General features: G+C 38.2%; 1 protein-coding gene across 2 annotated transcripts; it reads right to left on the reverse strand.

The window, feature by feature from the left end:
* Window positions 1-242: 242 nt before the first annotated feature.
* LOC145782354 (protein MMS22-like) lies at window positions 243-21,509 on the reverse strand. 2 transcript variants are annotated; one of them, XM_082594139.1, is made up of 21 exons: window positions 21,260-21,509; window positions 12,889-12,947; window positions 10,268-10,408; window positions 9,536-9,652; window positions 8,447-8,580; window positions 8,160-8,280; window positions 7,668-7,918; window positions 6,515-6,764; window positions 5,692-5,878; window positions 5,333-5,532; window positions 5,012-5,105; window positions 4,557-4,677; window positions 4,366-4,472; window positions 3,930-4,094; window positions 3,304-3,573; window positions 2,708-2,816; window positions 1,911-2,069; window positions 1,520-1,627; window positions 1,312-1,397; window positions 900-1,035; window positions 243-748 (listed from the first exon to the last, which is right to left on the reverse strand). In XM_082594139.1, exons 1-21 carry the CDS (start codon window positions 21,403-21,405, stop codon window positions 572-574), a joined length of 3,138 nt encoding a protein of 1,045 aa, XP_082450265.1. In that variant the 5' UTR covers window positions 21,406-21,509; the 3' UTR covers window positions 243-571. The 2 variants fall into 2 exon arrangements, with proteins under 2 accessions (XP_082450265.1, XP_082450266.1); XM_082594140.1 differs by lacking the exon at window positions 9,536-9,652.
* Between the last annotated feature and the right edge of the window lie 246 nt (window positions 21,510-21,755).

Here is a 21,755-nt window from a genome sequence, read left to right on the forward strand (position 1 = left end):
TGCATTCAGAAAATGGCCTAAGTCATGCCAGCCCATTATGGGATGCAAAATGAAGCAAATCAAAGTAGGCTATACATGCTCATTGCACTTGTGTCGACATGCTATTTTCGTTTAACTGTACAATAAATATGATAAAAACAACCGTGTAGACAGTTTTTTTCGATTATCTCAAAACAAGAAAAAATGAGTTACGCCATTATTTTATTAGTCTGACGATATGCACCACTAATGATCACAAACAAGACTGAAACTCCAATATGGCGCCTTCCATGTTCGTTCGATCGGGATATTAATGATTTGATCACATTTGAAAGTAATTGAAATTGTGTAATTTGAAAACTTCGGAACAATGTAATTGAATGAAATTAAAAAAAAATGATAATGTAATTAAAATGAAAATTGTGTAATTAATCCAACTCTACTATAGTTCAGTTTGTTTTTGTTTCTGATCATCACAGTACCAGTAATAGATTTTATTTCATGGCATAAAACGCAACCGAAAATGGCGTCTTCTGCCGTAACAGAGCAATAAAAATGAAAAACTTTATAAAACAAAGTCGCGCGTTGAAAACTAGGTGACAGTCGCACTTTTAAACGTTCTTAGCATTTCATCAACCTTCCCTAGCAATGCCTGGTTGAATCGCAGCTGAGGTCGGATCTTGTCAAGCACGGTTGCGAAGTTAGGAAGGTTGTTGGGAAGGTCTTCCTTAGATTTGCAGCAGAACCACTCGTACACAATTTCAACAGCCTGGAAGGTATGGCTCCGTGTTAAATAAGTTTCGCTTATTGCAAATACAAAACAAGTGTTAAATAATCCTCAATGTAAGAATGTTCCAAATTATGTTGAATATAAAAATACAAAGTGCTTCCCTGTGCGCTGCTTCAACTGGCCCACTTACCGTTACGAGGCGGTGAGTCTGTATGCCCGTGTCCAGGACGTAATAGAGTAGTTCCAATATGGTGGATTCGCTACTAGGTGCCATCAACACACGAAGGAAGGGGTGCTGTTGCCCATTGCTTTCTATGCATGGCCAGCTAGTAAAAACAAAAAAGTTGATATTCCTCTTTCTACACACAATGAAGAATGAATATCTTTGCAGCAAAATGAAAAAAGGCAGATTGAGTTGTTCCACAGACGTAATTGGAAGAACTTTGCGCTCTTCGCATGATGTCGTGAAGCCTAGTAAGTAGACTACAAAGTTATTGGAATGAGAGCTTTACTTGCAAAAGCTGCAGGCCTACATTTTTCATTTCAATTTACTGGACGCAGGTTGAACGCAATTACTTTACAAAGGTCCAAGTAAAACTAACCTTGTTAAATAAGTTTTGACAATTTGCTTTAGGACTCCTCCAATGAAAATATTCTTTGAACCAATGCGAACGCAACCAACCATGACCTGCAGAAGACATAAAGTAATCGATATCAACAACATTTGACATTATGATTAAGATTGAATATTTTACAGTGGATTATCCTCGCAGCCCACTCGCTCTCACAAGATCCGAGCCGGCAACTTACTTGATGCAGATGATTGTGCAGGGCTGCCAGAGCTGCTTCCGAGTATTTCATTCTAGAAATGTCAATCACAAAACCTTCCAAAACCCTTGAAACGAAGGATGGCTTTCCCTGGAACGCAATGAAAACATTCACAATGCTTGTTTTGCTTCATGTAACGGCAACTCAAAGTATTGAAGGTCCGATCGAACAACCGATGACATCAAAGGTGCCAGCATGAGTGCGAAGTTGCGATCTTCACAATATCAATGACAAAAATATTACCAGCAAGCTACAGGATTGGTAAAGCAAAACCAACCAACTTTACATTTTGTTAGGTGCATAATGTAGCATCAAGAATAAGTTTGAACTATACCTAGTTACCTACTGCACAATGAACCACATGGTATCTTACTGAATGGAGCAAAGGACCACAGCATTCCAATATGGTTCCCAAGGAAGCGTAGACATGGGGGATAAGCCGAGCATCATTTGCAGCCCGCAACATGGCGTCAACGGCAGGAGGGAACCACAGGTTGGCTTTGCTCACCCAAGATATCTTTTCCAGAAAATTCTACAGTGAAATAAAACCAGTGTTTAACCTCTCTACAAGATGGAGTGGTTAAGTGAATGTTTGACATCATTTCATTTAATACAAAATAATGCACGTAGAAACATATTAACAGGTTCCATATCTTTCTCTGCACTTTGAAATGCTCATAACATACTATAGGTGGGGTTTCTCCTTGGTGGGTTAATGACAAAGGAAAATTATTTGATTTTCATGGAGATGCTCCTAGCTTGCGTTTAAAAAAACTCATAAAAGATTGTAATATTGACAACAGAAGGTGCCACTGAAGAAATATCCGGTTTGTGGATGGCTACAATGTTTGGAAATATGTTTTACACTTCACAGAACGGTCGAACATCTCACCGACTGTGTGGGCTGCTTGGCTCAGTTGTGAAAACGTCTGCTGGACGCTCGAATGAATGTCTGTTCGACACCGCTCTAGAGCATGCGCTGGGTTTGGGCAAGACACTGAATGAATAGCATACCAGGAAAATGGAAGCAGCTGACTCGATGACCACACGACTCTTCGCTGCTTCCTGTTATATGTTGTGTTGCTACTGTCATCGCATCGCAACTTATGTTGTCGCAATGTCACCGTATGTTGTCGCAATGGGCGCAAAATAAAATATGATTATTGTCACCTTTGACCTGTGATGCTTGTCAGCGAGAGAATGAAGAAACGTTCGAAACGTGAACTCTGAAAGTTGGCCGGTTGAAACTGTTTGGATGGCGTCGAGTCGTCCCATTGCGCTGGACAGGAAAAACATTGTTTTAAAATTAACAACATGACGTATAGGACAGGTCGATGTGGAGGCGATTGCAGCACGTTGAGAAATCCGGTCACCCTCGGTGACTCCGAAAAACTGAATTTACAGTGAGTCCCATACTTGATTCAAGCATCGGGGGATGAGAAGATAAGGTTCTTATTACACTAAATCTTCGGCACTAAAGAAAGTAGGGAGGCCAATTCCTTTCTCTGGGCTGCCTTACTTCAGCAACTACGCCCACCCAATTTATTATACCCTGAGTAGTGAGTAGAGGTGAGCGGTGTTTTTCAATAACCAGCTGAAGCCGGGAGTCAAACCGGCTTATGCTGGTTGTTGACAAACACCGCTCACCTCTACATACATACAAATTAGCAACCGATTGTGTCAAAATGGACAAAGGAGCTACACCCGTACCATGGTGCTATTCTCTTCACCAACACAGCATATTGTCACGTCACAGTGTCTTTTACCTTGTGAGTGATGACAGAGACCGATCCTCATTAGAGAGAACGGAGGAACATTTTATCCATCCCTGAATGGCGGTGTCGGACATGGAAGGAATTGATTTCGATTTAAGATTAGAAACTAAAGGTTGGCGGTTGAAAGAGGAAAGCATGATAGGCTCATTCATAGACCTACTCATGAAATCGCATCTCAACGTCACCGCGATATGAACGTCACAGGAAAAATACGTCCACAACTCCGCAAACATCCGCCGATCGGATGGGTACGCGCGCTCTCTGCAAACATAAAAGAAAGGTAGCAAAAATAGATTGTGTATTTGCTCATATGACCATTCATTGCGGGGGGGTTTACGACTGAAGATCCAAACTTCCTTTTCTGCTTTTTTTGGAGTTATCCCAAATCGAGAAAAAAATTCTATCTGGCCACACTAAACTAACTGCGACCGGACAGATTGATTCCATAAGGATTTTATTGGTTATGCCAATTCAATTTTTCATTGCTGGAGCGAACATGCAGAGAACGTCAAAGTAAACACACACCAAAAAAAGAAAAAGAGGCTTTCTCAGTTCGATAAGTTTTATCTCAAACAACAATAATACTCCACACAGGTTAGTTCACACTTCTAACTTACAATGACATCCACAGCTTTGTTAGATCGTACACAACGTCACAAACTTGACTATGACGTTCAAAAGGACAACCAATCACCAGCTTCTTGAGCCAAGCTAGCACCTGGTCAGTGACTGACCAGCAGAAATCCACGAACGCTTTCTCGCAAGCAGAATCAACGTAAGAGCTGCAAGAAAAAGCGACAGAAGACGTTTGGTGGACTTCCATGTGGCACTACAAGCTAAACCAAGAATTACAAATAAAGCAAAGAAAACAGTTACTGTGGTAATTCGTTGATTTGCAGTTACGTGACGTAGTGCGGATTTTAACAAAACCTACAAGAGACAAGCCACCTTCTAGTCTTGATTTGTCATAACCTGTATTGGGTTTTCGAAAGAAAAAAATATAAAGTTGTGTGGACAAATTCATTACACATGGTCTTGCCAGATGCAACTTACCTTAAATATGAAAGCAGAAGTTGGAGAAATTCAAGAATGTCATTTGCTTCAGTCAGCCGTAAGCTGTTCAAGCCGTCCTTCAAGCAGTTTGGAGGAAGCAGGATGGCCTGTGTAAAGAAAAGTAAATGATTTCCACCAAACATGAACTGCACAAAGTGACCGGAACACAGATCATTCACGACGCATCGTACCTGGTCAGGGGAAAAACGTCTTGATAGCGCCAAGAGAGAAGCAAAGGAGTTGAGGTATTGAAGGAAAACCTGGTAGGCTTCATTCCAATGGTCTATCTTGACATTCTTGTCACAAAGCAAGCTGAAAAACATACAACACACTGTCAAAGTAGCTGGTGGGAAATAATCCATTCTGCAGAAAACAAACGTTTGCTTTTGTGCATCCTACATAATGAGGTAGTCTTAGGAAGACAATTATTCGACTAATAAACTTAATGAAAATTTCGTTTAGAAATCTACTGTAACTAACTGGTATAGTAGTGAGCAGACAGAAAAATAAGTTTAAATCAGTTTGAAATAGAGTTAGGCTAGACGACAGTTATGGCTTGTTGGGTTTTAAAACTGTGATGTCATGAGGCAAGTTATGTAACATTTTCATGAAGAAACGAAAACAGATGAGACCCCACACTACAAACCTACAAATGCTTTGGAATATTGTCCTTGCTTTGATAGCAGCTGGTTTGAATAGAGCTCTCCGTTCGTTGCAGATGCACATGTGGCCGTACAGACCTTTGAAACATGAAGTTGCGGTCAAGATGAGAGCCGGACACTGAAGTGAAGAGTGCAGGCCGCAGGGCCATCATGAAACTTTATGACCACTGCCACTGTAGTGTGCACATCAGAGTGGCATCTCATCGGTGACTTTTGTAAAGCGTAATAGAAACTCGTATGAATAGTGAATACACTATCAATCACATTACAACGGTATTGTTTAATAGAACGAGCTACGCCTGTACCTGCTAAAACATACTCTTTCCTGCGTAAATGGGATCTTTCAATTATGCAATGCTCCAGAACTGAGAGACATTCCTTCATGGTGACCTCCAACGCTGACAAAGGACACAACCTCAAAATGATGAAAGAGATTAGGAAGAATCTTTGAATACCGAGCTCAGTGGCCGATTTCATTGTGTTTGCTTGGAGCCGCAGAAAAAACCTGCAAATCACAAAACAGTTTATTCCTCTTCAGCGCAGGGTTGGCGAATGACTTATAAAGAATAAACCATCAAACATTACACTTGAATAAAGTTTCATCATCGTGCGAATCGCAAATTAATAGTTTTGCATGCAATGAACAATATCGGAAGGAACTGACCGGTCTTTCAATTGGATCCACACCCTCCCTCCATTGCTCCTCAGCAAAATATCCATGACAGATAAAAATAATTTGAAGCTGTCTCCTCGATCATCAAGTCTTTTTGTAGAAACAAAACCTTGCACATGTTTGCACTCATCCAACCAATCGCGGGTTGAAGCACCTTTCACGGAGCATTGCTTGGTTCCTAAACAAAATTAGCTGATTAGATTCTTCAGGCCCACTCAACGAGACTGAAAAATTTCCCCATGTTCCCTCCACTACGATGCCGCTCAATGAAGGGTCACTCAAGAAATACGCTGCTCAGTGCATACGTTAAACCATCATTGACCTATCTTGGCATTTCTTTTATTGTGAAACTATCTGTTGAGCTATCAGATGCTGTTAATACTGATAGCCGGTTAGGAGTTGATTATCCCAACACAACTTTGCGTTGTGTTCACACTCAGCAGTTCAGGCAAACGTAATAATAGAACACAAACCTACACAAGTATGTGAACCGAAACAGATGAACTCACAACGTAAGTCATAAGATAAAAAAAACAATAAATTAGCTGCAGGTGAGATGCAGACGGCAGCCCACATAATCAAGGATTGCCTGCTGTACAGACCTCTCCAATCCATGGTATGGAAGGCCTTGTCTAAATTGGCGATGACACCAGGCAGTGACTAACCGACAGCTGCCCCGATATTTAGCGACAATACGAGAGACGAACAATGTGTAAATCATCGTCAACAAAATATGTGCAATCGGGCCTGCCTCCATCAGCGAAAGGTTAAAGATAACAACAATGACGGGACCACAAGATCCCGTCAATTTTACCTTCAGATTTTTCTTTGGCTGGAACAGCAGACAACCGCTGACTGACGCATCTCCATAACAAATTAAACGAAGCAAGTTCGGATGGCTTCAATTCCCGGTTACCCGTCTTTGACTGCAATGAAATCAGTGCTGTTCTGTAGCACATCAAGTGGAGGGTAAACACAGACTCGACATTGGCGCAATGCGACACGGAGAGACGAACCAACCGGCTGATCAAGTTGTGGCAGCACAAAACCTCACCGTTCAAAGGCTGCAATGATAAAGTACCAACATTTGCATGGCCGTAGTGCTTGGCTTGAGTTGTTGACGCTGACGTCACTATTGAATGAAACACAAAGCAGAAACAAAACGTTGAACCAGTCGAAGAATTTTTTAAAATGTGAGGTCCACCAGCACTAACCCAGCCACCAAAACACTGTAAACGACGACTGACTTGCTTACTGGGAAAACACTGCTTCGAGAATTTTATCATATTAAATAAAAAACGCACAGTTATTTACTTTGTCTGGCCTCTGCTACAAAAGCTCTTTTTTATCAACTGCTAACACTCCCCAACAGTTATTGAACGCCTTAAAGCCTTAAATGTAACTATAGAAAGGTAGTTTGATGCAAGTGAAACTTGCGGTGAATTGTCCAACCACAAGACCATTTGTAGTCATGTTAGCCAAGTGTAGACACTGCCCACTGGGTCCCTGTTAGAAAATAGTATGTTCCTAAACACAGTCCCAGTGTTTAGGAAGAAACAACGAAGAAAAATTGAATGAATAAAACAGTTCTACTTGTTCTATCGAGTCTTCTAAATTTAATTTATACACCACAAATTGACACATTCTTTTACGGCGGAGTTATATATTGAAAGGTCCCACTTGCTGCACTGGGTGGCAAGCTAATGCACACAGAGAGATGGTCTGCTGTTAGCGACTTGTTACCACAGATACATGTAACTGGGCCCGTGTTGTAGTCCCACTTAACATTGCAGATTTAGAACGACCAACACCGGTTCGTAGTCGATTCAATGTTCTTCAGTAGAATGTGTTACTCGGTAGAAGCACCTTTTTAAAGAAAGATTTCGCAGCTACTACTGTGTAGTGTGTTTACAGGGATCGCGGCGTGAGCGCTTCTACCGCTAAAACAATCAAACCATTAAACACACCAATGTCTGCATCCACCACCAGCAGAAAGACAACGCCTCCTGGATGTCACTGCACTTGATCTCGGAGAAGTAGGCCATGTTGGTTGTGTCTCGTTGTGAGGAGACTTGGATAACGGAATTAACTATTGACGTGATGATGTTCCAAAACTCATCATCAGCAGGCAACAAGGACCGGCATAAAGTCACTAACTGATCAAAGCAAGGACAAGGCGACGGGACGATGGACAAGACGCGCTGCCAATCGGAAGTCTCTGAGGAAGATAATTAGTTAATTAGATGAACTATCGATATTCTTCCTTTCTTGGCAGATTGAGCATAATATTTCACTATTCTTGAATGAACATGTACATCTGGACATGGTTCTTGGAACAGTCGAGAAAGGGTTGGATCATAATCAGTCGATTATACTATTTGCCATTAACATTGGTCAACAACTTCTTAACTCTTTTAACCAAATACAAGTAAAGTGTTTCAATCGTTTTTTTCTCTTACCTGCAACAGTGTTTTTGAACATATTCCTGGCAATGAGTGCTGCATCATGTATAACGCGGCAAGACGTTTTGGTGAGGAGGTTACCAGGTTCAAGAACAGGCATACCATTGCTGTGATGAGCCTGAAACACAGTGTCGAATGTACCGGGTGTGAAGTCATTTTGTGGCAACTACAAAGTCGAATGAGGGAGAAATAGTCGGCTACGTCATCAGAGTGTGACATGATTCTATGGCGCCCTGCATTTAACCAAGTCAGCAAAAAAATCACACGACAAAAAAAAAACGTACCTTGAGATGAGGTAAAGTGGCACAAACTTTCGAAATTCCTTTTGTCACATCAAGTAACAAATTGTTAGCGATGACGTAACAATGAAACCACCCAAGCAAACTCTGGTTTCCACAATTGTGTAAGGAGAACCGATCTGCAGAAAGCAATAATTCTGGACGTTAAAAAAATTAAAAATAGTGCTCTAAAAAGACACAAATCTTAACGCAGCCGCCGGACATGGCCGCTAAGTAGTACTTGAATGACCGCCGGTGCTACCTCCTCAGTCGGCCAATTTGGCCGCCGGTTTCTTCTAGCTAATTATTTAATTTCGTAACAGAATGATCGTGGATTAACTGTGGAAAATATCTAGTATCAAAGAGTGACGCAGAATTCTCAGCGCGTCATAATCACCACTGTTACATTGTGCGGGAACATTTGCTATTGTGTGGAAAATATCCAGCTGCGATCACCAGTCTTGTTTGTAATTCCCGACGTTTATTTCAACAAAGTATTAAACCAAAGTGTTAATTTACATCGGCTGGCAATATTGTCGTTTTTAGTTTTTATGTCGATTCAATGTTGTCGGACATTGAATCGTTGTTAAAAAAGAGAACTAGGTGAGTTGACATCCGAGGGAAAACACGTGTCTTCATGGTTGAGAAATGTTCCCGCTGTGGGTTAGTGACTTCACTTCACAGTTCACACCCTCAATGGTGACATCATAATGGTATAAATGGTCAGGTTTTATGAAAGACGGTATGCAGTTGAAACAATTTACCGAGCAGCGAGCAGTTGAAACAATTTAGTGTCGTTGGATGGTTCCACAATACCGGATTACAATCCCGATAAAGCAGTTATTGCGTGGTACAACGATTCTATAGCAGGACGTCGCCCAGACTTTAACAACACTAAGAGATCATTTTAGCACTGTTGCAAGTTTAATTCTATTTACTTGTGTTATCGTTATTTGTATTTTTGCCTCCAAGCACGCAGATTTGGACGCCGAGAAGGAGCTTTCGGTAGGCCACGATGGCTGCCGGGAAAAAACACGAGTTTTAAGGCTTGAAGACATGATGCAACGTAACCAAACAAAATCTGCCAAAACCTACCTGCATAATACATCTTTGAAGCATAATTTTGAACGTAATAATGTATTCCAGTATCAAGAACATTACAAGTTGCGTTAGAAACAGCAAAGAGAGCCTCAACCAGATGGGACAGCTGGTCTGCAATCATAATACAACAGGTTCGATATTCGTAGTTCGACGACGATAGACAACGTTGCAACGGCTCCTTCTAAGCGTATTTGTATTATGACTAGGCGTTTTTTATTTGTTTTTTGTAAACAATTTGTGAAAAATACGAATGCTGCAAAAAGTTTTAAACTTTTACGGTTCTAAAATAAGTTGCTTGATTGGATTTAAGTTTTCACCTTTCTCTCCGCCATAATTTGGTTCCCAAAAAAGATTAAAAATTTCTTGTTGACTTAAAGCAGTGATCTGCTAACTGCATTTTCGTGTCTGATCATATTAGTGAAAGGTGGCGGCAGGCCACTGTAAAAGCTTTATTGGTGAAATGCTGCTTCCAGCTAACGTTGAGTGGTGTTTTCAGAAGTCTGGTATAGCAGCCATAGAGACGATCTCTGATACTTCTGTTGGAGCCTAACTTTCAGCACCATAGGCCAAGGCATTTTCAAATGTTGCTCGAATAAATTATATTGTCAATTTTTTTTGTTATGTCTGATTTCCATATCAAATTTACTCAATAGCTGCTGACCAAGCCTTTATTTTCGAGACTAATATAATTATTAATTATACCTCGAAAACTACGCTATACAATACCTGGTTGTTTATTGTGCAAACATTTTTCAATGCACACTTTTATTTCACAAAATATTTCATCTGCAGTAACTTCATTGGCAAGGTCAGTGAATAGATGGAGGTTGGCAAATTGCATTTCTAACTGGTCCACTTTCATCCTTGCTGAAGACAAACAATAATTCAAATTATCGCTTTTGAAATATTTGCAAATGTCATTTTGCTGCAGCAAATCATGCCCACCAAGTAATCTGCAAGAACAGTGGCAGCTATGAGCTGTGACTAGTAAGGTCTTCAAACACCGTAAACGTTTCAATGTTCAAACCTGAGCTTATTGAATGTGATGCAACACTAATTCGACCCATTGTGTCCATTTAATCATAAGGTATTATATATGCATAATAGATGTGTAAGCAATGTTATGTGATTTAAATTAAAAACACAAAATTTTATTCAAACCTTAACTTTTTGCAATTTTGATTTATTTGTAATCCGCAAATTACAAGAATATTAAGTGCAAGGTGTAATGAGTTGATTAAAGAAATACCTAAAGAGGGTTTTTGGATTATGTAAGTTAACTTTTTATAGAAAAAAATCAAACTTTAGCTTGGTCTATAACGCAATCGTCACCATCAACATTCAACCAGGTCATCGTTGATAGTTTGCTTTCGAAAATGTTCCCACTCTTTCATTCATTGTCCTCATCGGTATTGAATTTGTCAAGTAAAATAAGTATTGCATATGAAATTTTCCAAACAAAATGTATCCACATTTACCGAATTTATCCAATTGTTTAACTGTTATTGCTATTGTTGTGTAGATTCCAACTGATGCAATTTAATGATTTATTAATTATTTTCAGAATAACAATAAAACTTCAAATGACTGTGTGTAGAGTGTATACCATATCTAATATGCAAGGATGGGATATCAGGCCTTTCTCCCAACGGCCACGGAGAAGTCGTTAAATGGCTTCCAAAAACTATCGCACCGGTACCGGTAGGCCATGTTTGTTTGCCGGCTTCCGCAAGCCAACACTTTTTTCACAAATAAAACAAAGTCAAAGTCTCTCACACGCCGACGGTAAATATTACTGATAAAAGTTTTGCAATAAGTCTGAGTATCGATCTGTAAAAATTCGAGGATTGACTCTTTACACTTATTTGAGAAGCAGTGCATTTTACAAGTGTAGTAATGTTTTAGAGCAGGGGTGTGCAACCTTTATTACAGGAACGCCAGATATTAACAACTGGGTGAAACCGCGGGCCGCACGTTTATTTAACATATGATTTCTAGTACTTGCGGCTTGCAGGCACAAAAAGTAGTTTTTTTGTTATTCATGTTATTTTTATGGCATTATTAGGGGTTATCTCCTTGCAGAAATAATAAGTTAAGACGCACAAATTTCTGAAGAAAAATGCTATTCAAATTTATTGTCACACCGACTTTAAACGAGTTCAGTGAGAAATTTGCAGCTGGCTTCTTTTCCCGACAACTTTTTCCAAATTTACTTTAATGGAAGTGCTCGCAATTCGATGTCTGTTTTTAAAATGTTCGTTTGTCAGAACAGATTGATAAGGAGATTTCATGACGCCCATTTTAGAGAAAAATTATTCGCACAAACACGTTGAGCCTAAAAGATCCATTTTTGAAGCCATGGATTTTTTTGAAATGTGGAAAGTCATCTTAGTTGAGATGTTTTCGATAAAAATCGCCAAGATTCATTTCTAAATACTTTACTTTCAAATCCAAAACGGATTTAAAGATCAATCAGTTCAAGTTGGATATCAGCTGGTGCCTTGTCAATGTCTGTGTTGAATGGCGAAGCGATTATACCAAACAAATGTTCAGGAGATTTTATGTCATTGAAGTCCTTGAAACGAGCCAAAAATTCACTTTTTAAGTTAGTCTGCAACATCAGTTTTCTTCTCAGGATGCATTTCATAGTCTCTCAAAGTTGGAAAGTTGAAAAGATTTCCTGTCCGTACGTGAGCTTTCCAAAGTCGTAATTAGTTCATAATGCCTTTTATGACCATACATTTTACGTTCCAAATAATTAAATACAATGGATTGGTGGTGGCCAGTGGGAGTTTTAAAATGATTAACAGAAAGTTCGAAATCTACAGTAATCCACTCCACAATAAATTGTTCACACGTACCAGACTAAACTAAATTATAAACACGTTTCGCAGGCCGCACACAATTCAAAATTGGCACATCTTCGCGAGCCTCACAATTTTTCTTCGCGGGTCGCATTTGGCCCATGGGTCGCACGTTGCACACCCCTGTTTTAGAGCCTTGTTTACGTTATTCTTACCTGAATGAAAGCAAAAACCGATATTAATTAAAAGATTTATGAAAACACGATTTTTTCATTTTGGCTGTCGGACGTGAAAATTTGGCCCCTGCTTGGTTCCCGGAAAAATAAAAGAGCTTAGAAGCCTGGGATATAGCACTTTCCTTGTTCGATTTTCAAATGAAAGTTATAGCATGAATAATATTCTCTTCCTTGAGTCAAACTAAACTGCAGCAGCAATGAATTACAGTATATAGAAAATAAAGCAATAAATAAAATCTAAAATTATATAAAAAAAAAGCTTATTGTAGCATTGCCCACCGCAATGGTTTCTTTATTTATTTCATACCTTTATAAAACATTTCTTCAAAGTTTGGTTCTTTCTTCAAATTGGGTAGAAAATGAAATCTGCGAGAAACAAACATATTCCAATGTTTGCAGGTGACCCTCAAACACTCAACCACAACATGTTCAAAATTGTTCATTCGTAGTTCCTTCCTAGATATGTGTGCTAACTACGCTATTTTTAATTTTACACAACCTAATTATAAGTAGATTTGATATTAAAATGTGGGGCAACATTTCAAGTTACAAGATGAAATCAAAATATTTCGGTTCCGATAGCTTAGATTAGCAGTCCCGACCATTTTTCTCTCACAGACTGGTTTTAAAATGAAAATAGCGTCGGGACAGGCGATAGGAAAAACGAAGTTTGATATTTAGGCTCCTTTTTGGTTTAATTTTTTTTATAAAGGTTTAAACACATTTTTAGCAAGATTTAATAAAAAATGAAACAGACAGTGTAAAGTCGCAATTGAAAAAAACAAAACAATTTAGCAAGGGGTCTGGGCGGCATACGCGCCGTAAATTTATGATTGAGGGGCAACAAAAATGGCAAATACAAGTGGTGTTTCAAAGATAAAATACTTCGCGAAAAAGATTTAGATCATTTAAACGGCTTAAAAAATGCCGAAAGCGAAAAACAGCCTAGGTTGCTCTTGCCCGCAAAACAGCAGCTGATCGCATGGCTTTCTCTGGAACGTGAATTACTACTGGGTCATTCCAGCCCAACTCAACCAGTGCTTCCATGGGTACCGTCTCAGATTTTGCTCAAAATTGCACCAAATGTACCTCTATGGGAGCAATGAAAAATCCCCAAATTTCAGATGAAAATTCCAAGCAGCTTAGATTTTACGGCCGTTTAAACTTTAAGGGCCTCATCCCTTTTTCGTAACAGTGGACTGCGGCGTTCATTTTCAGTGGTTTTTGAAGGCACATATCTTCATTTCTGTGCATGCAATATGCCTGAAAATTGGTATTATGGGTATTTCTGGGCTGCTCTTTCAGAATCTGTTGTCATAATTGGACTAGGATGTGTTGATAAAAAGTTACAGGCATCTCAAAACTGGATTTTTGGTCAAAATGTAAATTTTTCACATTTTGACCATCAGCTGTGAGTCCCCCTCTTGGCCAACATCACCAAATTTGTGTAATTTAGGCAATAAGCATTGTGTAGAAGCAATAGAAGCAAAATGTCTTGATACAAACATGAAATAATGGTTTTAAAGGCTACTGAAAATGGTCACCACTTAAAAAATACCCCTCGGACCCCTTTTCCGGGGGTAGATAACCATGTAGAATGTAGATGGTACCCCAGAGTGATGAAACTTTCACTACTTAAAGATACATGTCTTGGCTATGCCTGATATAAATTAGAAGATCTCAACTCAACTCCTTCTTATATTACTCAGCCATTGAAAAGAAGCAGTTTTCCTGTACTCGGCCTGTACATTTTTAGGGTCATTCCATATCAAAACAGCCAATATGAAGATATCGTGTATATGAAACCTCTCAGATTTTGCTGAAAAGTTGTCATACTATGCTTTAGGCTACCAAACAAAAGAATCCTAAGTTTTAGATCAATTTGAATTTCGGGCGCTATCCTCATTTTTGACTTGGGGGGGGAGGCAGCAAATAGCAATTTCAGCCATTTTCAGAGCCCCATAACTTTTATTGTAATTGTGGTAGAAGACTAAAAATTGCTGTGCTAGTTCATTATAAACTATACTACACAATTAAATAGTAGAAAACAACATCTCTTGATGCATAAGTGTTAGGTGGGTCATCAAAATCCTGCTTTTTTGCCTCGTTTAAGTGCTTTTTTCAATTTTCAAATGCTTGTGCTACCCAAACCAATCAAAATATTTCTCTAAAACCTAATTGTTTGTAATATTGGGAAGCTTTTCTTCTGCCAACTTGAATTTGGGAGTTGTGGTGCCATTAACAGAGATGTTATGGGGGTTTGAAAACCATATCAGGCAGAAATGGCCCTTTTTTACCCCTATGTTTAGAGCCCCAAATGACCACGTGGGCATTTTATGGTCATAATGAAAGTTATACCAGACAAACACATACATTTATTCTTTCATTGCATGAAATAAAATCTTTGGTTATCAAACTCCTTCACTATAAATTTTATGTCTTTAAAATGTAACATTTTGGTAATTTTTGGCAAATAATCTCAAGTCCGTAATGTAGGTCAGAAAAAATTCAACAATAATTTATCATGAAGACAGTGAAAATAATTAGGTACTGTGCTTACTGATCATAAACATTGGAATGCTGACACTGTATACAATTAATACATATATGTTCAAAATGATGCTTTTTTATCTAAATTTTATCTCTACATCATAGCTTATTGATAGCAGGCGGGTACTTTTTCATGGGTGAGAAGGGGTGAAAGCATCATTTTGAACATAATTTAATGGTAAACAATGTCAGCATTCCAATGTTTATGATCAGTAAGCATAGTACCTAATTATTTTCACTGTCTTCATGATAAATTATTGTTGAATTTTCTCTGACCTACATTACGGACTTCAGATTATTTGCTATTCGGAGTTGAGTTGAGATCTTCTAATTTATATCAGGCATAGCCAAGACATGTATCTTTAAGTGGTAAAAGTTTCATCACTCTGGGGTACCATCTACATGGTTATCTACCCCCCCCCCCCCGGAAAAGGGGTCCGAGGGGTATTTTTTAAGTGGTGACCATTTTCAGTAGCCTTTAAAACCATTATTTCATGTTTGTTTTGAGACATTTTGCTTCTATTGCTTCTACACAATGCTTATTGCCTAAATTACACAAATTTGGTGATGTTGGCCAAGAGGGGGACTCACATCTGATGGTCAAAATGTGAAAAATTTACATTTTGAACAACAAAAATCCAGTTTTGAGATGCCTGTAACTTTTTATCTACACATCCTAGTCCAGTTATGATTCTGAAAGAGCAGCCCAGAAATATCCATAATACCAATTTTCAGGCACATTGCATGCACAGAAATGAAGATATGTGCCTTCAAAAACCATTGAAAATGAACGCGGCGGTCCACTGTTACGAAAAAGGGATGAGGCCCTTAAAGTTTAAACGGCCGTAAAATCTAAGCTGCTTGGAATTTTCATGTGAAACTTGGGGATTTTTCATTGCTCCCATAGAGGTACATTTGGTGCAATTTCGAGCAAAATCTGAGACGGTGCCCATGGAACTTTTATTAATGTTGGTTGAGTTGGGCTGGAATGACCCTACTGAGAAGCGCACGCTCACACTCACACACTGCTTATCTTCCCGTGCGTGAAGAGCAACTTCAAAGTTAAAACGCGTGGTAGCGATAAAGCGAATGCGAATTGCGAGGTGGAATGTTTATTCTCATTTCACAAGTTATCCAAACGTCCGTTAGATTTTTTGTGACTTCAAACATGAAATCGATTTTAGCAAACTTTATCGAGTTTAAACTACAGCACAACGAACAATTACGTGAATACAGTTTAAAGAAAAAATAATTTTTTTAAAACTGTCATCCGTGTTTTGCTTCAATAAGCACTGTATTGATGTATAATTGTACAATGTATATATTGTGAAAATATATAGGCTACATCTCAAACACTCATCAATATACACTCCTGCACTACCGTATATACTTGAGTATAATATAGGCCGATCTCGTGTATAAGTCGAACCCCTACTTCTGAGCTGAAAATCGGTGATATTTCTTTCTCCCGTGTATAAGTGGAATAGCTTATTTCCGACACTACCATTCGATGGTTCATTTAATTCTAAGTATTGGCATTGACATACGGTATGGAAATGTCAAAGTAGATCGTAGAGTAACTTACGCTGCTGGAATAATCACGTAACTATTCACGGCAATATTAAGTAAACCAGCTAAATTAGACGCGCTATTTTCAACGAGGTCTTCCCGCTGTGAGATCAATTACACTGGCCAACAAAAAAAACTTTTTTTCGAGTGCCGAAGATATTTTAACGGTTTCTGGGCGATTTTTGGCCACTGAATCCGAAAATAACATCGGTTTCTTTGAATTGGCTCTAATTTTTGGGATATTTCATGGTTTTGCTCTAAAAAGTGGGTCATTCCATATCAAAACAGCCAATATGAAGATATCTTGTATAATTATGGTACCTCTCAGATTTTGCTGAAAAGTTGTCATACTATGCCTGAGGCTACCAAACAAAAGAATCCTAAGTTTCAGATCAATATCTTAAACGGCTTTCCCATATGGCAGCCATTTGAATTTCGGGCGCTACCCTCGTTTTTGACTTGGGGGTAGGGCTAGCAAATAGCAATTTCAGAGCCCCATAACTTTTATTGTAATTGTGGTAGAAGACTAAAAATTGCTGTGCTAGTTCATTATAAACTACCGTATACTACACAATTCAATAGCAAAAAACAACATCTTGTGATGCATAAGTGTTAGGTGGGTTATCAAAATCCTGTTTTTTTGGCCCGTATAAGTGATTTTTTTCAATTTTCAAATGCTTCTACCACACAAACCAATCAAAATATTTCTCTAAAAACCTACGGATTGAGTGCTCGAAAATACAAACTTAACCAAAAAGATTATGAAAATGTTCTGACACTACTTCCAAAGTTTCTTAGTCAATAGATGATAGATAAGCTGATTGGAGCTATGCATTTTACATAATGCAGAATTATAGTGCAAACTGAAAACAATTTAATTTTTGAACACGACTAGATCATTTTCCTACAATTTTATCTCCACACCATAGCTCGTTGATTGCAGGTGGGTGCTTTATCATTGGTGAGTTCAGTTCGGTTTATTGTTTTGCTGGCGATAAACAAACAAAAAGTACATATATACAAATTGAGTGTCTATCAGCACAACAGGATGGCAAGGAAAGACCTGTAAGGTCATCTGAGGTGAAGAGGGGAAAGCATCATTTTGAACATAAATTAATGGTCAACAGTGTCAGCATTTCAATGTTTATGATCACTAAGCATAGTACCTACTTATTTTCACTGTTTTCATGATAAATCATTGTTGAATTTTTTCTGACCTACATTACGGACTTGAGATTATTTGCTAAAAATTACCAAAATGTTACATTTTAAAGACATAAAATTTATAATGAAGGAGTTTGATCAACAAAGATTTTATTTCATGAAATGAAAGAATAAATGTATGTGTTTGTCTGGTATAAATTTGAGCATGACCATAAAATGCCCACGCGGTCATTTGGGGATATAAACATAGAAGCAAAAATGGGCCATTTCTGCCTTATAGGGTTTTCAGACCCCCATAGGATCTCTGTTAATAGCACCACAACTCTCAAATTCAAGTTGGCAGTAGAAAAGGTTCCAAATATTACAAATAATTAGGTTTTAGAGAAATAGTTTGATTGGTTTGGGTAGTAGAAGCATTTAAAAATTGAAAAAAAAAACACTAATACGGGCCAAAAAAACAAGGATTTTGATGACCTACAACACCTATGCATCACGAGATGTTGTTTTTTACTATTAAATTGTGTAGTATTATATAGTTTATAATGAACTAGCACAGCAATTTTTAGTCTTCTACCACAATTACAAATAAAGTTATGAGGCTCTGAAAATGGCTGAAATTGCTATTTGCTACCCCTACGACCCCCAAGTCAAAAACGAGGGTAGCGCCCGAAATTCAAATGGCTGCCATGGAAAAACCGTTTAAGATATTCATCTAAAACTTAGGATTCTTTTGTTTGGTAGCCTCAGGCATAGTATGACAACTTTTCAGCAACATCTGAGAGGTACCATATTATATTTTCTGCTTAGATATGGAATGACCCACATTTTTGGAGCAAAACCATGAAATATCTCAAAAAGTAGAGCCAATTCGTAAAAACCAAAGTCATTTTCGGATTCAGCGGCATCAAAATATCCCAAAACCGTTAAAACTTTTTTGGCACCAAAATATGTGTTGACCAGTGTTATTATCTTCTTTCGTTTGAGACTAGATCAAATTTCAGGGCAGGTGGTGGAGAGCCAGGTGAGTGTAGCTTCGTCCAGCGTTGCTATACCATGCGTTCCATTTGGTACTTGTAGATGGGACATTCGAGAACGACATGGTCAGCAGTTTGTTCCTCCGCGCCGCATTCGCTTATTATTCAATTATTATGATTCAACAGAACGCATTGTTTTGTTCGCATTGTGTGAGAATGAAATCGAAAACCGATAAAAGAAAAGGTGTTTAATAGTCTTGGTCGCAGTCTCGCAGACAATGCCTGCATTAACAACGTCTCTTACCGCTATTATCACCTAGCCAACCTGACATCATTGTTTTATGCGGCCGCTTAGGTTTGACATCGACTTCAACAATCATGGAATGTTAAGTAATAAGAACAATTATATTCCACACGCAAAAACAAAAAAATGATTTCTTAAAACAGCTCTTTCTGCTGTTTTGTCTCGTGAACTTTGCATACAGCTCAACAGCATAAAGTTTAGAATGGACATGAAATCATTATATTTAAAAATTATGTTTGAATCACTGCAAATAAACGTATTCAAAACTTTAACTTCGGACGACGCCATTTCACACTCCGTAATCTACGTCGGCAATGATTTTGGTGCTGCCCCGTGTATAAGTTGAACCTGCCTTTTTGAGGTGAAAATCAATTGCGAACATCTCGACCTATACTCGAGTATATACGGTATTCGATAAAAGACTATGAAGACTTTCGATAAAAGACTATGAAGACTTTCGATAAAAACCGAAGTGAAAACACTTCGCCGTTGTTAACGTAGAAGGTAAGTAATTAGCAAAACGTGCGATACGAGTAAAACTGATAGCAGGTTTCCAGTTTCCACTCTGCTTGAGATCATAATTTTTTGCGTTTTATTTGGATAACTTCACTGTCTTGATCGTTGTTATTCACTCGCATGAAAAGGAAATGAATCGACTTGTTTTCCAACTGTTCCAATTATGAGCTAACAGTATTAAAATTTTTACGACTAGGCGGCTAGGCGTACTGCATGCGTAAAACTACAGAAATCATTTTAAGCAGCAGTTCTAATAAATTCGGTTTGCGACCTAGGTATAACTATAAACAAGACAGTAAGCTTAATCAAAGAATATTTTAATTGAGTAAAATAGCGTTATGGCTATGAGGTCATCACCTTTCTCGCCCCCCAAGGTTTTTTGAAAAGTCGGCGCCTATGCTGGGACTGGGAGGATTGTGCCACAGAACATTTTGACTAATTTAACAGTGTTTTGATCGCTTTTTGGGCACTTTTAGGCCTGATAATGATTTTTTAATCAAGACGAACATCTTGCATTTAATAAAAGACCAATATCATAAATTAAAACTAGATTTCTTTATAAGTTTGAGTGACAAGTTTTGATTTAAAATAAAAATGTCTTGTTTAAATGTAATTTCTTTTACAACTACAGAAGAATTTCAATAATTTGTTTGTTGGTTTGTATAGTAGGCTAATATTGTGTAAACTAAAAGTAAAATTTCAAATAAAATATTATTCTAAGCCTTTAATATAATTAATGTCTACTCTTCGCTGCTAGGATTTTTTTTCTGATTTATAAACTGAAGCAATCCCAACGATCCAGATATATTTTAGTGCAGTGCTTCCCAACTGGGTTGCGACCCATTGGTGATTCGCGAAGCTATTTCAGGTGGGTTAGGTCTAAAAGCATTTCTTAGGAATTTCTTGCGTAAAGCGTCGTTTTTAGGCCTTGCCTTGTCACACCTATTGCAAGGAAATTTACGTAAGTCGGCACTCTTGTGATTGAATCACGTGATGCTCTCTCCCCCGATTGTTCCTCAACCTGACTTGACATCCACCCTCATTTTTTTTTCCGTTAGGCACGGCATTTGTCGAATAGTGTCGGCGCGTGTCGAGCGGCATTGCCGCCGAAAAAGGCAAAAATCGCAGCCCTGCTTGTGATGTACAGATTCACAACCATTTTCATGCCTCCCTTTCATAAATCAAAAGTAACAAACGTAATTATGACATCATAATGGTAAACAGGGCTGAAAATAGGTCATTTAAAGTGTTTGACCACGAGTTCAAAATTATTGTCATTGTCAAATATCTCGAAAACTAGAAAAAAATGCATTTTTGGAATCAGGGGCCTTGAAATACTCTAAAATGACTCTCACCTTTCGTGCCCAAATGTTCGTTGACCTGTGATATGCATGCATAAGTGCGACTTTGTGTGTCGCAAAAAGATGCGGAGCTAATGTATACCGGTAGGCAATATGCAAGCCTGAGTGCGTATATCATGCGTGTGCAACATTAATTATTAATGCGATATATATAATGCACATCTCTCAAAATACCACCACATATAATTGTGGTACCTGATGTTAAACTTACACCAAAATATATACATTTGAACAACTTACTTATTAGGTTTTGATTTGTGGCTTTCAAGTCGTGGTCTTTTAGGGTTTAGAACGGGAGAAGTTTTTCCATCAAACTGTAAGCTTTCATCACCATCCCAGTTTTCATTGTCTGATAAAGGAGGCGTAATTGAACCTTCATAAGTCATACTGCCCAGTGCCTATGCATGACATTAAGGCATTTTGAGATTCTAGGTGGGTTATCACTAAAATTAACATTCAAATTTAGCTTATATATCAAATATAATTACTACTTTTTAAAAAACCTCTACACTCTACAGCCTGTTTCCCCCTAAAAGGGGGATCATCAGAAGGTTCTGAAAAATATGCAACAGCAATAAAATCAGTAATAGGCTACCTGAAAAGATATTACCGGTAAATATTATTTATAACCTTAATTTAATCTGCAAAAAAAACTTATAAATTGGTTTCCATTTGGACATCTTAATTGAGGCTTTTGTGGTATCCGATGGAGAAATTCTGAGGTTTTTTTTTGCAG

Source organism: Aplidium turbinatum, chromosome 13 (genome assembly GCF_918807975.1).
Source record: "Aplidium turbinatum chromosome 13, kaAplTurb1.1, whole genome shotgun sequence".
Lineage (NCBI taxonomy): Eukaryota > Metazoa > Chordata > Ascidiacea > Aplousobranchia > Polyclinidae > Aplidium > Aplidium turbinatum.